Below are 16,009 nucleotides of genomic sequence, written 5' to 3' on the forward strand. Positions count from 1 at the left end.
TCTAGTCTTTGAGGCTGAACCTGTAACAATACCTGCCCAGTGACCCTGCATGCACTGACAATTTCACCCCAGGTGGGTATTATGTTTCTTGAGAACCTGTGTCATGTGTTAGCTTAGTTTTAGCCACACAGCAGCGATTACCAATGTCTAGTGTCCCATAGTGTGCCTCCAGATTGTCCCATAGTGTGCCTCCAGATTGTCCCAGAGTGTGCCTTGTGATTGTCTCATAATGTGCCTCCAGATTGTCCCAGAGTGTGCCTCCAGATTGTCTCATAATGTGCCTCCAAATTGTCCCAGAGTGTGCCTCATGATTGTCTCATAATGTGCCTCCAAATTGTCCCAGAGTCTTATGATTGTCCCATAATGTGCCTCCAGATTGTCCCACAGTATGCCTCATGTCTGTCCCATAATGTGCTTCCATATTGTCCGAGTGTGCCTCATGATTGTCTCATAATGTGCCTCCAAAATGTCGCAGTGTCTTATGATTGTCCCATAATGTGCCTCCCGATTGTCCCACAGTATGCCTCATGTCTGTCCCATAATGTGCCTCCAAAATGTCCCACAGTATGCCTCATGATTGTCCCATAATGTGCCTCCAGATTGTGCCTCATGATTGTCCCATAATGTGCCTTAAGATTGTTCCAGAGTGTGCCTCCAGATGGCCCCAGAACATGCATGCAGATTATGTCTGCACATTGTCCCAGCGCAAGCCTTTAGATTGTCCCAAAGTGTCTCTCCAAAATACCATCAGCTCCAGCAGTGCCGCCTGGGGTTTCAGAGAAGAAAGAAGGTGCCCAGGTAGGCGTAAACATTTTCTCTAGGTGGCAATCGCATTTTGTTCCTTACTGTCCTTCCCCCGCAAGGTCCTTGATTAGGCCTCCTGTTTTCACTATTCCTAAAAGTGTTCCTGCCTGTGCTGTCCTGTGGTCATGTCCTCCTCCATGTTGTCAGTTTTCATGCTTTGGGAGCAAAAAACAATTTCACCCTGTCTGGAACCTTCCAGCCCAACCCCCTCATCACAGTATGTACCTATATCTTGTCTAATGCCATCAGCATCTGTGTATGTTTTCTTAGTATGTTTCCCTTATTTACTAATTTTTCATGTTACCTAGATTTTGCTCCATGTGCTCTCCTGTTTCTCAGTGATGATTATGGATTATGCCGTCCACCTGTCCCCTGATCCCTACTAAAGTAAAAGTAAAGTAACCTTTAAATGATTTCTGAAAATGCCCAAAAAAGGGAACTTGTGCTCAAATTAAACTCTGTCAGACTGTTGTGCTGTACAGTGTCTCTGTGATTACATCCCTAATGATGACTCGTCATGCGAGTTATCCCTAGCTGATGGGACATGTTTATTAAAGCATAAATTGATTTTATGCTTGTTAACTTGTTATGTTATTAAATATAATGATATTAACTTCCTGGCACTGTGCATTTCCACCGTATCACGGATCTGCTGTGCGGTATCTCAGTTTTCTCGATGGCAATGTCATACAGAGTAGTTCTTTATCTGCTGGTAGAGCTGAGAGTCAAATTCAATTAATGCATAACAAGTGTTTTCTTAAAGCCCAGTGGCTCGAAACGTTTGCTCTATTAATGAAAATCTTGCATTAGATTACTTTTATTAAAAATTAAGTGAAATGCTGTGTCTTTCACCGCCACATTCACTCATATCCACATAGACACACTCACTCACTGGTGCATTTCATGCCCTGGTGAATGAGGCCGTACAGCAGAGAGCCACAGTGGTCACAGAAGGTCGGGCTGGAGTAGGTGTGTATCTTAAACTTGTGTTTACTCTTCAGGTCCTGCAGAGAGAGGGGGGGGGTGAGGGAGCGAGAGAGAGAGAAAGAAAGAGGGAGCAAGAGAGATTGAGAGAGTGAAAGTGAGAGAGGAGAGATGGAAGGAGGCAGACAGGTAAGGAGAGAGGGAAAAAATAGAGAGAGAGAAAGAGAGAAAGAGGGTGAGAAAGAGAGAGAAGAGAGGGAGAGAGAGAAAGAGGAAAAGAGGGAATGAGAAAGAAGAAAAGAGGAAACGAGAAAGAGGAAAAGAGGGAACGAGAAAGAGAGAGAGGGGGGAGGGAAAGAGTGAGGGAGCGAGAGAGAAAGAGAAAAAGAAAAAGAAGGAGAGAGACAGAGAGAGAGAGAGAGACAGAGAGGGGTTTAAATTAGGAGTCTGATGAGAATCCCACTGATGCTGCCCTTTTCTCTATAAATAGACGAGCTCTGATGAGTCCGTCTCTCTGCACAGACACCTGTAAACACACACACACACACACACACACACACACACACACACACACACACACACACACGAAGGAAGGGCTCCATTTTGAAGTGACTGTGAGCCAATTAGCTCAGGCTATTTTGAGGAAGCTGAATGGTGGATGAATAAATGAGTTCAGCTCAGCTGTGAAAACTGAATCCTCCTAAATGCCCGGTGCTCCCTCTCTCTCTCTCTCTTTCTCTCCCTCTGTTAATCTCTCTCTCTCTCTCTCTCTCTCTATGTCTCACTCTCTTTCTCTTGGCCTATCTCTCTCTATCTCTCCCTGGCTGTCTCTCTCTCTCTCTCTGTTAATCTCTCTCACCCTCTTGCTCATCTCTCTCATCCTCAGCTCCTGTCATCTGTCTTTTCCTCTCCCCTCCGTCTCTCTCTGCCTAGTCTCCGCCCATTTTCTTCATCCTCTGCCAGACTTCATCCTTCCCCTCCTCTCCCTCTGCGTGTCACCCGCCATAAACCCTGCGCTCTCTCTTCCGCGCACATACACACATCCGTCTGTCACTCTCTCTCTCTCCCTCTGATACCTGCACACACACAGAGTGAGAGACACACACACAGGCCTGGGTGACAAAATCAATGCCGATAATTATCTAAATCAGACGTTTTGTTCAATATAAATGATAGGCTGATGATTAAATAACATTATTACGCTGTTCTGATCCTCAGTGTGGTGTAGCAAAGGCTTGAGCTCCAGTGTAGTGGTGCGTATATGCAGGTATACAGTATATATCCTCCTCTGACGCAGGGCCAGACTGTTACTCGTTTTCAAATCAGGAGTTAAACGATGCAGACGAGCCCACCGCTAACTCTATAGGTATGTTCTCTGCTACACAGAAACACCTATCCATTCAAAAGACAGTAAAAGAGGAAAACAAGCAAACTTGTTGGCCCTGTCATCAGGAGATCGCGAGTTTGATCCCTGGTGATGCTACAGCCATCCGATGCAGGAGTCCAAGAGAGCACAAGGCCTCTTCCAGGCCTTTTGGTGATGCTGAGCTCACTAGTGCATTCCTTCTTTTAAATAATGTACCAAACTGTTGTATTGGCCACTCCTAAAGTCTCTGCTATCTCTCCGATACGTTTGCTTTGCTTTTTCAGCCTAATGATGTCTTCATTTGCATCGACACCTCTTTGCATCGACAAACTGCTTATCAGTCAATTATCCAATTACTTTCAAGCCTACGAAAAAAAATGCCTGTAATTCCTAAACGGTTAAAGCAATATTTTGGTTAAACCTCTTGAATTAAAACTAAAAGTCTAAACCAATTACATCTTGACTACATTATTTCAAATCCATTGTGGTGGTGTATAGAGGTAAAAAAAATTACAATTAATCATTAGAAAATGTGTATAATTACTGATAATGAACGATGCGGAAAAATAAACGGTGCCTTTTGGCCATATAGCACAGCCTTGGAAAAACATTCATACACACACATACACGCACAGATCAATGCACACACACGGGCGCGAATTCACACACTTACACTCTCCTTGACCTCATTCTAAGTGCATTTTATTTATTTCATTTAGAGTAAAAGATGCCACATCATGAAAAAGGAAAGAAGCAGAGAAATGAAGAAAAGCAATTTGGCCACCCTCGCTATCATACACCTCCTCTCTTCCTCACTCTCACTATCTCTGTCGCTCTCTCTACTATCAGGTTCAACACCAATACGCCATCATCGCAGCACTTCTGTGCAGTGCTGATCGCAACGGAGGAGATATGTGGGTCTGTGTGTGTGTGTGGGGACTCTGTGTGTACATCATCAGCTCTGATACCAGCAGAATAGAAGAGATGGAGAGGGAAAGAAGCAAGTGCTAAGGATGAAAGGAATGAGTGCAAAAATGTTATGGATGGAGAGAGCTGGGTCTGGAGGGCAGACCCCTCCCCCCTCCGAAAATATCGCTTCCTCTTTACCTCAAAATCAAGAGCAGGGAGGAAAAGCACACTCACTCCCTGTGAGCTTATATCAGCTCATGTTATGATGTTGAACGTTCTAATAAACTGAAAATGGAAATGTTAACATTTTAAGAGGCAGATTTTAAGGCACACCTCATTTTCGCTGTATTGAAAAATGTAATTGATAATGCATTGAACCAAATTATGAGATATGTGAGTCATCTAATAAGCCTTATATCTGCTAGCACACATACGGGAACTGCAAAATTCTGCCAATATAGCATAGGTGTACAAAGAGAGAGACAGCAAGAGAGAGAGAGAGAGAGAGAGAGAGAGAGAGAGAGAGAGAGAGAGAGAGCAAGAAAGGTGGAAGAAGTAAGGAAAGGATGAAAGAAGGGTGAAAGGAACAATCAACAAATTGAGTACCTCTGCTTTAGGTCCAGTGATGGCTCCAGGACATGTGAAAGTCACAAACTCGTGACAGCGTTTGTGCACCACAAAACTGCAAACTAAAAGAGATTCATGTTAGATTTTACACCAGCAGATGGTACTTATGTTCAACATGAAACCAAAAGAACAGTCCAAAAGTACCCAAATGCCCCTTCTAATTACTGGATCAATAAAGCTTCACTGAACACCTTTGGGATTAGTTGGAGTGACGAAGCTCAACTGATCATCACTGGGATGAGCTGAAGGGATGATGCTACACTGAAAACCATTAGAATGATTTTTGGGATGAGTTAGAGTAATGAAGCTTCACTGAACACCATTCAAATCAGTTTGGGGATATGTTAGAGGGCTGACACTTCACTAAACATCTCTGGGATGATTTTTGGGATGAGTTAGAGTGCTGACACTTCACTGAACACCTCTGGGATGATTTTTGGGATGAGTTAGAGTGCTGACACTTCACTAAACACCTTTGGGATGAGTTTGGGGATAAGTTAGAGCGCTGACACTTCAATGAACACCTTTGGGACGAGTTTTGGGATGAGCTGGAGTAATGAAGCTTCATGGAATACCTTCTGGGATGAGCTGTGGGGTGAGTGGGAGTAATAAGGCTTCGTGGAACACCTCTGGGATGAGTTTTGTGATGAGTAGGAGTGATGATGCTTCACTAAACACCTTTGGGATGAGTTTTGGGATGAGCTGGAGTGACAAAGCTTTACCGAACACCTTTAAATTGAGTTTTGGGATGAGTTGGGTTGGTCAAGCTCCACTGAATTCTTTTGGTATGAGGTGGGTGGCATTTGTGATCGAGAACTGATCATCCAACATCAGTACCTGACCTCACTAATGCTTTTGTGGCTGAACGTAATCAAATCCTCAATGTTCCAACATTTAATGCAAAGCCTTCCAAGAAGACTAGAGGCTGTTACTGCAGCAAAGAGGGCATAACCCCCTGTTAATGCCAGTGATTTTAGAAAAAAAAGCTGATGAAGAAGCAATTTGGATACTTTTGGATATATGCAAGTCAAAATTTAACCTTGTTCAAATGTTTATTCTCAGAAAGGAAGAAGGTAAATATCAAATTGTATGTAACATTATGACAATGTTACCTTGGCATTGAAATCCCTGCTTTCCTATACCCCTGTGAAGAGAAAATATTGAGACAGAAGTGAGTTTTTTTCAAATTCTCTTGCACAGTATATGACTCTTGTGCCAGACAGGGCAGTGCCTGTTACAGTAACCACCAGGGGGCAATAGAGAGGACTACTTATGCTTTGAGAAACAGTGACATCAAGTGGAAATGATTTCATTACAACATCAGCATTCAACTTCATACTCTGCAACAAAATAACAAACATAACACTGCCTTTACAGTACTTTTTAGTAATTTTAATGACCAAAATGACATAAAAACCCACCCATAAAACTCAGTGAAGGTCTGTATTTTGATGGTATAGTGTTATAATGTTCTCAAAATCTGTGAAAGGTTTTGGCAAGGCTACAGTGCAAGATGGCATCTTCCTTACCAGTCTGCAGCAGAGTCTGAGACAAGACAAGGACGAGAGGGAGAAGGGGAGAGAGAGAGAGAGAGAGAGAGAGAGAGAGAGAGACTGACACATACAGAGAAAAATATCTTAAGACAGAGAGAGACAAAGAGAGAGAAAATGAGAGATACAAAGAAAGAGAGAGAGAAAAAAGAGACACATTGTGAGACAGAGATACACACTGTAAGACAGAGATACACACTGTAAGGCAGAGACACACTGTAAGCCAAATAGAGACACACTGTAAGACAGAGAGATACACACTGTATGAGAGAGAGATACACTGTAAGGGAGAGAGACAGACGTAAGATAGAGAGGGAGACATTGTAAGACAGAGAGAGACACATTGTAAGACAGACACACTAAGACAGAGAGACACTGTAAGACAGACAGATACACAATGTAAAATAGAGAGAAATACACATTGTAAGACAGAGCGACACGTAAGACAGAGAGAGACACATTGTAAGACAGAGAGACACATTATATGACAGAGAGAGAGAGAAAACGTAAGACAGGCAGACATAGTGTAAGACAGACAGAGAGACACATTAAGACAGAGAGACACTGTGACAGGGAGAGACAAAACAAAGAAAGAGAGACACATTGTAAGACAGACACTATAAAACAGAGAGAACGAGACAGATCAAAAGAGGGAAATGGAGTAACAAAAAACACAGATGGAGAGAAAGAGAGAGGGTGAAATGGAGAGATACACATAAAGGACAGACAGAATGAATGAGAGACAGATAGAAAGAATGAGACAGAGGTAAATGGAGAGATATACACTTAAAAGACAGACAGAGAGATTAAGAGAAAGATAGAGTGTAGGTGATACAGAGGGAGAGGGAGAGAGAGAGAGAGAGAGAGAGAGAGGGAGATGTATGAGAGAGAACGTGTGGAGCCGGCTGGTCAGCGGGAGTAAAGAGGTGGACTGATTTTGGGGCCATATGGCTGCCTGCAGCGCTGCACTGGCTGGGCTGCTCTGTGCATGTGCTTCAGCGTTAGCTCAAACAGAGCGGCCTGCATAATTTAAGCCGTCCCTCCGGGCTCGAGCTTTACCAGCCATGGAGGAGGCTGTGCAGACAAGCATGCTCTGGAGTAGATGTGCAGAACAGAACTCAGTGTTGTCTACTCTCTTCTTTAGTGCGCTCAACAGGCTCTTTCTGATATTTTAAAAGGCCCTTTTGCCGCATTTTTTGCATTCTGCTTTTGTCCTCCTGAAGTCCACTCATAACGAGCTGATACATTCAGACCAAAACCCTCAGAGATGTGAGAAAAACTTCAGCCACTCCTTTAGGACGTGTGGATCCTTCAGAAGGCTGCAATAATTCTCAACAACTGCTACAGTCTGCAGGAAGAACACTCTGCATCACTTCAATGGGAATGGGCGGGGCTAAGCTGCTGTAGGCTGAATGGGTGGACAAATGTACGTTATAGTCGTGTAGTTGTGACATCCCAAACATGAAAAATTCAAAATGGACTGTTTTTTTGAAGCTTAGTTTTAGGGTTAGTTTAGTTTAGTAGCTGTATGGAGTCAATGGTTCGCTTTAACATTAACACTTGATAATCTGATAACTGCAGAACATCAGATTTCGTCAGTAATCCGATCAACGCGTTTATATGCACTTGAGTAACCAGATAATGTGAAACTCCGGGTCTACATGAATCAGACAGTAATCAGATATCTGCTTTGCAGCCAGCCAATAAATTCACAGAAGAAGACGTGATGTAAACGTATAGTAAAACTTCACGCCGCGGCTTTTTTTAAAAACTTTATCTGAATCTATGAACAAACAACATCTAGAAGATGAAGAATATTTAAACCCTTAATTTCGTCAAGCATGTAGATGGTTTCAGCGTCACTCCAAAAGCGTTTTGCTGCGTCTCAAGGCAACGCTGTTTGCTTATTTCCGGTACCGCCACCTGTTTTCGCAGATGACTGAGAAATCCGAAAGAAATCAGAGTAAGAGTTCACATGCACTGAGAAATCTGATTACTGAGCTAAAATCCAGCCTCTTTATTAGATTTCTTAATTGGATTTCTAGACCTTACTCCGATCTAAGAAATCAGAGTGTGCTGTTTACACGACCATTTGAATAATCATATAACTGCAGAAATCCGATTATCGGGTTTAGGTCGGATCATTGAGTGCATGTAAACACACTGACTGTTTACATCCTACAACTTTTTAGACATAAAGCGTCTCCTGGACCTGCCTTATAACTCACTCTCACTAAAATCTGCATGGAAAACACTGCAATGTTTTTTTTGTGCATGAGAATACAGCATAGCAATGCTAAAGTGCCGTGAAAAAGTTGCCCCCTTTGTATTTCCTCTTTTTTGTGCATATTTGTCACACAAAATGGTTTCAGATCCTCATACGAAATGTAACGTAAGATAAAAATAAAACGAGGAAACAGAAAGCAGCTTTTAAACGATCATTTCATTTATTTCATTTCTAACACCTATATTAGCCCTATGAAAAAGCAACTAGCGCTAAACTTCATAACTGGTTGGGCCACCTTCAGCAGTAACAACTGCAACCAAATGCATCTTTCATGATCAATATTTTATTAATAAGTAAACATACAGATCACAAGAACTATATTCAACAAGGCCAAGATATGCCCATAGAATGCTTCACTCTATATGTAATATAGAGTTAACAATCGCTATTAGACACCAATAGTAGTAATGCTAATGATGAAGTTGCAGTGATGGTCAGCGTTACACTCGCCTAAGAGGAGAAGACATATGTTTTAAGGATAAATAATAAATAGGTTTCCACACATGCATCAGTTAACAAAACTCATTAAGCTCTCATTATTTTAATAGTTCTTTCTCAGTATTTCACTACAATAGTTCATGTTTCGGCCTTATTTATCCTGGCCATTGTACATTCCAGAAGAGTAATGTCTCAAAAATAAGCCAAACAAGATACGCACGAACAGGTTTGAACCATATTTTCAAAATTACTTTCTGGCTGCTGTACGGCCGGCCAAAAAAGTCCCTTTTTGATGAGTAGGAAACAATTCTGCAGAGTCATCAAGTAAAAGAAAAGACCCTGGATCTTCGTGTACAGATTTATCCCAAAATATCAGAGAGAATTTTGAACACAGGACCAGAACACATCCACATTAGGACAAGCCCAAAACATATGCATATACGTGTCAACGATGGCAATAAGGGTCTTGCCCAACTGTAAATTTATACAGTAAAGTGGTTGTAGCACATGCCTTTGTATGAACTTTAAATGAATCATTTAGTGTGCTGGGTTCTTTGATGTACTAAAGCAACTCTTCCACGCCGTGACCCAATTATGTTGCAACCAAATGCTTCTAACTTATAACACAACTGGAGATTAGTCTTTCACACTGCTGTGGAGCCAAATCTTCTTTGCAGGACTGCTTTAATTTAGCCACACTGGAAGGTTTTCGAGCATGAACTGGCCATTTAACGTCCTGCCACAGTGTCTCAATGGGGTTCAAGTCAGGGCTTTGACTTGGCCACTCTAAAATCTTAATTTTGTTTGTTTTGAGCCATTCAGAGGTGGACTTGCTCTTGTGGGTTGTGCTTCAGCGTCATATCATGGACTGATGACCCGACATGCTCTTGCAGTTAGAGACCAGAATTCATGGTTCCCTCAGTTATGACAAGTGGCTCAGGCTCTGAAGCAAAAAGCTCCCTACACCATCACACTACCACCACCATGTTTCACTGTTGGTATGGTTGTGGAATGCTGCGTTAGCTTTACACCAGGCGTAACGGGACCCGTCACACAAAACATTACACTTTCAACTCATCAGGCACAGGACGTCATTCCAAAGGTGTTTTTTTGGTAAATGTTAGACGATCTTTTATGCTCGCCTTGGTTAGACGTGGTTTTCTCCTCTTAATTTTTTCATGGACTTAATTTCTCTTTACAGTCTCTTTCTAATGGTGGAATCCTGAACGCTGACCTTATCTGAGGTGAACGAGGCCTGCAGTTCCTTAGGTGTTCATCTGGGTTCTTTTGTGACTTTCCGGATGAGTCGTTGCTGTTCTCTTGGAGGTATTTCAGTAGGACAGCCACTTTTGGGGCGATTCACCACCGTTCCAAGTTTCCTTCATTCAGAGATAATGGCTCTCACTGTGGTTCGCTGGAGTCCAAGAGCCTCAGAAATGGCTTTCCAGACTGATATATTTTAGTAACTTTCTTTCTCTAATATCTTTTGATCGTGGCATAACGTGCTGCTTGATAAGACCTTTTAGCCAACTTGACGTTGATGGAAAGATTCTATTGAAGTGATGTTTAGATTCAACATGGCTGGCAGTAATCAAGTCTGATATAGTCGAATAACTGATGAGACAATTGCTTTTTCACCTAGGTGTAACTAATTGGTATAACTTTTTATTAAAATTTTGACTGAAACAACTGTCATAAATATAGAAGCGAAGAAGAAATCACGAGGGGGTAAATAATTCTTCATTGCACAGTATGTATGAAGCATAATGTAAGAAAAAGAGTAGTAATTCATACAATAATCATAGATTATAAAGGTACAGTAGTCCATCTTGTAATTGCCTGTGAGTCCTGTCATTCCAGTCATTATTGTGGGCAGGTTTAGCATTTTCAGCATTTGGTGCTATGTTAGCTCATGCTAATACTGACAATATTTCAAAGCCAAAGCCCAACAGGAAGCTTAAAAATGTTGGCACTGACAAACGACTGTGGCTGACTTCCAAGCTGGCAGGCATGGCGAGTGGATGAGGTGAAAGCAGCAGCTAATCCAAGAGCTTAGGCCTCAACCTAAGGTAACCAATCAGAAGCTGCTCACAGTGGTGATCACTTTAGCATGATGTAGGTAGCCACTTCGGGAGTGGGTATTAACAGGACATGGTGCACCAGAGTTTTAACAACTCGTTAGTTTCTACAGTGAAATTACGCAGGATCCAGACAATGTTCACTAAAGCTAACTCTGGATTTATACTCTAAAATAAGAGTTTAAAATGAATAGTTTCAGAGTGCATGAGCTGGAGCTTTGCACACTAGTAGAATCCACATTACCATGTTTCATGGCTGTACAAGCTAAGAGGTTTACCGATGGGGATCCTCTACACTTTGCCATCTAAAATATGCATGCGGACATGTTTAGCATGAATTATTTTCTAGGAGAAATGCGTTAGACCTCCCTGCGCAGTGTGTTGTGGTTGTCAAGGGAGTCGTCAAGCTTCCAAAACAAAGGGGAAACACGTCCGCAGTCTACATATGCAAATGGAGCATGGCTTATGGGTCTGTGTATGAACAGTGGAATGCTAATTGATCTGCACAGACCTAAGGCCAACTAATGATTATTTCTAAAACCGGATGATCTATCGACTTAATGAAATTGACTAGTCTCACTATGCCTTCTGCAGTTTTCTCTCACTTTAGCCCGTCACAGCACTGCTATGATCTACAGCTCTGTCAACAAGTGATTTATTCATTCATGGTGCAGTGAAGCAAACAATATGCCCCCCTACACTTCCTGTAGTGTATTACAGTCTGTCAGAATGACTGTGTGGATCATATGAACATTATAGAGGCTTTTTAAATGAAATAGTAGAAGTCATATCGCCCCCTACACTTCCTGTAGTGTATTACAGTCTGTCAGAGTGACTGTGTGGATCATATGAACATTATAGAGTGCTTTTTAAATGAAACAGTAGAAGTCATATCGCCCCCTACACTTCCTGTAGTGTATTACAGTCTGTCAGAGTGACTGTGTGGATCATATGAACATTATAGAGGCTTTTTAAACGAAACAGTAGAAGTCATATCGCCCCCTACACTTTCTCTAGTGCATTGCAGTCTGTCAGAATGACTGTGTGGATCATATGAACATTACACAGCATTACACAGTGTTAGGTAAACAACATATCGATTTTCTACAAATAAACATCACTGATGACTAATCAACTTTGTTGATTGATTACTATTGCTATCCTAGATTGTTGTGCTAATGGAAAGTACCATATGAAGTCGGTGCAGTGGCTGCAGAAGGTGGGCTGTTTGAAGAATCGAGCTGTGAACTGATGGTCCTTCACTTCTACAATCCTCTTGTGCTTTAGGGCTCCTTTCCTCTGGAAGACTGGCAGCCTGGGTGGAGGAGAGAGGGGCGAGGGAAGAGGAGAGGAGGAGGGAGATGGGGAGGACAGGGCCAGCGGAGAGAGAGAGGGAGATGGAGAGACTGGGGTAGACATGCTGTGGAAGGGAAGGAAGGTGGTTGGAGATGGGCAAATGAAGAAAGAAGGTTGGTAGAAAGGTTATAGAGACAGATATATGAGTAGAAAAGAGGGAAAATGGAGGAAGTAAGTGTGCAGAGAACAGGTGTGGGGTGAGTTGCCATGATACATTGGCCCAGGTTAAATGCAACAGGAAAAAAAAGAAAAAAAAAGGGAGGAATGTTGAGGAGGAGAAATGGCGGGAGAAAGAAAGAGGCTCGGAAGGAAGCCAACAGGCACAGGAAGTGTTGCAAAGGTTTGAGTGTGTACAGATGTTGTTGAGGAGTGGAGAGAAGGAATACACAGGAGGGTAGAGACAGAGAGAGACAAAGAGAGAGAGAGCGAAAGAGTCTGTGAAGGAGAGGTTAATACACATACAAACACAGACTTCCAGAGGGACTTCTGAAGCACACAGCGATTAGTGCGCCTCCTGCCCTACTTCACAAGCACGCTCTGCATCACCATGTCAACCGCCCCCCCACACCACCTGCTCCTGCACTCCTGTCATCCCTCCCTCTCTCTATCACTCCTTTTTCCTCTCCTCTGCCCCCTCTCCCTCCATTCACACCATCCTTCAGCAGAGAATCTTAAAAATGCTCTGAATATCTGAATATGACTACTTAAATAGCGCAAACCGTACATGCTAACGCGGCTAACGATAAATGGAACCTAGTAGCCACCAATCAGCCTGACTGCATTGGCATGTCGCTAAGTGATGGCTATCCACTTTCACTTACTGTTAGCAACATTAGCTTCTGAACTATTCCTGTAAGTCTGAGTCCCTGGGCTGTCTTGAGCCACTTTAGTGAAATGAATGGGATCGATTTGGCACACATTTATTTTAGAAGGGCCAATACAGGGAGTGAGTGATCAAATCGAGCAACAGGAGATGAGAGGAAGGGGAAAACAAACAGAGCAGGAGAAGGAAATGAGGGAGGTTAAAAAAAACCCTGAAAATGCAACCAAAATAAATCACCTGGATTTAAGAGTGATAAACAATCGATGACAGAAGTGGAGGACTTTTAAAAAGACGGAACGGAAAAGACAAGACCAGAATGCAGAAAGAAAGAGTACCTGTATTTTCAGCTGTTTGGCTGGCACACCTGGTCAAAGTCGCTCTTCTCGCTCGCCCCTCTTCCTCTCGATGTGTCCTCACCGCCGACCCTCACTCATAAAAAGTGGAAGAAAACGTGATGCTGAAGAAAAGAAAAAGTCCACAAACTCGCAACAGCCCCCGAAGAAAAAAAAGGATAAAAAAAGAGAAAAGAGAAGAGGAAGAAAGTGAGGGAGGAGAGTGGAGCTTTCCAGGAACGAAAGAGGAGTGGAGGAGGAGGTGGTGGTGGTGGGCTCCCGATCCCTTTATCCAATAGAGAGCAGAGAGGGGCCGAGACAAAGAGGCGATTTTCACTTTCCAAGATTTGATTGATTCTGTTTTTACCAACAGGATGAGCAGATGAGGTGAAGAGAGAGAGTTAGAGAGAGAGAGAGAGAGAGAGAGAGAGAGAGAGAAGGAGGGAGTGGTGGATGGAGAGAAATAGGCAAGCAATTCATTTTTGAAATCTGGGTTACCTCTCTCTGGAGAGTGAAAGAGAGACGGATGGAGGGAGGGACAGAAAAAGGACAGAGAGGGAGAGATGCTGGCCACCAACTTGGCCGTCCTTGGTCAGTGGACTGCACGGTTGGATGTGTGTCAGAAGGGAAGACCGTGGAACAGATGAGTAGATTACTTCATCTAGAACCGATGATCTCGGCCACTCTGCGTACAGTCCTCATCAAAGTCCTGTAAAAGTAGCTCATCTGACGGGTGGGTTGGGAGTGCAGCGCGTAGCCCGAGGCTAGCATGACTAGAGAAAAGGAGTTAAGCGTATATTTGGAAGCAGGGAGACCCAGGGATGGTTATAGCCTGTGCTAGCATCACTAGTGCTAGCTTGCTTGCTTCTGGCTGGCATCAGCAGCTCACTCACACAGGTGGCTAACTGTGGCGGCCTCGTCTGCAACTCAATCCAGGTCAGCTTGGAAGGATTCAGGGAAAAAAGAGGAAGACGGCCACCATGCACAGGCAGAGAGAGCAAGACTGAGGGAAAGAGGGCAATGATTAAATCAACTAAGAAAAAAGAGAAAAATAATTGGTAAATGCTAATAAAACTTCTATTTACTTATTTACAGTACTGTGCAAAAGTCAGACCACTTCATATATTTAATTTTCAGTCAAATTGGCTATTAAGTATGACCATTTTTCAAGGTCAGGAAGAAAAGCAGAATATTTAAAAGATGTACTCAACAATTAAATTTAATATCATATTTTTTGTCATATTTTTATGCCCACTCTTCACCTTTACTCCAGCTTAAATTCTTTTCAGGGGACTCGCTTTCAGTTCCTCAAAGAATCTGCAGACACACCTCCAAAGTTCAGTCTTAGAAGCTGGTTGATCATTTTCTGAAGTGATCAAACACATTCAGTGGTGTTGAGGTCTGGACTCTGGGGTGGTCAGTCCATCGTTCAGCTTCTTTGTTTGATGTGTCCGTCTCCTTTTCTCAGTGAGGTTCTTCTTGACAGCTACACATCCTTTCAGACCCACAGCGCTGAGTCGTCTTCTCACAGTGGAAGGATGGACAGAAACACCTGTTGATTTTCTTACGAAAAATAAGATTATCTCAGGAGAATATCTGAGAATATTTGTTACGTCTGCTAACAGATTTGAGAACTTCTTAAATTTTTTTCAAGAACTGCATTTAAGAACATTATTATGAACTTCTTAGCGCTTGTTGTAAGAACCTTCACAAGTTTTTTTCTTATGAAAGCTTTCATGAATCCAACCCCAGTGTTTCAGGTGGTTGTTAGGAGTCTTATTTTTTCTGTAGCTCTTAACCATTTTTTGAACTCCAGTTTTGGAAACTCCTCACTTATTTTCGTTTTACTTTACCTTTCATTATGCTAGTGCATTATTTTATATCTAATATTCTCCTGAAAAAGGGAAGAACTTACTTAATAGCCATCCATCCATCCATCCATCATCTAAACCGCTTATCCTTCTGGGTTGCGGTGGGGTGCTGGAGCCTATCCCAGCTGTCATTGGGCGGAAGGCAGGATACACCCTGGACAGGTTGCCAGTCCATCACAGGGCTTAATAGCCATTTTGACTGGAAATAATAAATCAATAAATGAATAAATAAATGAATGGTGCTCTCTGACTACTTATTTTTAATTTTACTAAATTTTCTTACCTATTTTGTCGTGTCTTTGTCGTGTCCCCCTACCACACAGTGTTACCAAGTTGGATGTATGAAGGCTAGCTTCCTCTGAGACTTTTGGATCTTTTGGAATTGCACCTAAAGCAACGTTACTCAAGCTCAACATGCTTGGAGGACAATGGTAACATCTAATGCTGTTACGTCTGCTAACAGATGCCCATACTGGCCAGCATTGTGATGGCATAGAGGGAGGACCACCCTAGACAGAGTGAGGCAAATTATACTGTCTTGAATTCCTGGCTACAAGTATCTGGGTATTCAACTCGCAATCTCGGCATGATGGGGCCCACGCTTAGTCAGCTGCACCACTCAGGAGCCCCAGCTGCTTTTTAAA

The 16,009-nt window shown here is 42.6% G+C and overlaps 1 protein-coding gene across 3 annotated transcripts in view; it reads right to left on the minus strand.

Moving 5' to 3' along the window:
- prkcg (protein kinase C, gamma) overlaps positions 1 to 13,909 on the minus strand; it is a 40,987-nt gene extending 27,078 nt beyond the window's left edge. The window contains exons 1-5 of one of the 3 annotated variants that reach the window (XM_036595490.1): positions 13,498 to 13,909; positions 12,173 to 12,403; positions 5,743 to 5,774; positions 4,610 to 4,692; positions 1,697 to 1,808 (exon numbers count right to left, since the gene is read on the minus strand). In XM_036595490.1, coding sequence (XP_036451383.1) covers positions 1,697 to 1,808; positions 4,610 to 4,692; positions 5,743 to 5,774; positions 12,173 to 12,402 — 457 coding nt within the window. In that variant the 5' untranslated portion in view covers position 12,403; positions 13,498 to 13,909. Of the gene's footprint in view, positions 1 to 1,108; positions 1,179 to 1,692; positions 1,809 to 4,609; positions 4,693 to 5,742; positions 5,775 to 12,172; positions 12,404 to 13,497 lie in introns of those variants that run through there. The other 2 variants (XM_036595504.1, XM_036595497.1) reach the window with 2 other exon arrangements.
- Between the last annotated feature and the right edge of the window lie 2,100 nt (positions 13,910 to 16,009).

The sequence above is a fragment of the Colossoma macropomum genome, unplaced genomic scaffold (genome assembly GCF_904425465.1).
Source record: "Colossoma macropomum unplaced genomic scaffold, Colossoma_macropomum, whole genome shotgun sequence".
Lineage (NCBI taxonomy): Eukaryota > Metazoa > Chordata > Actinopteri > Characiformes > Serrasalmidae > Colossoma > Colossoma macropomum.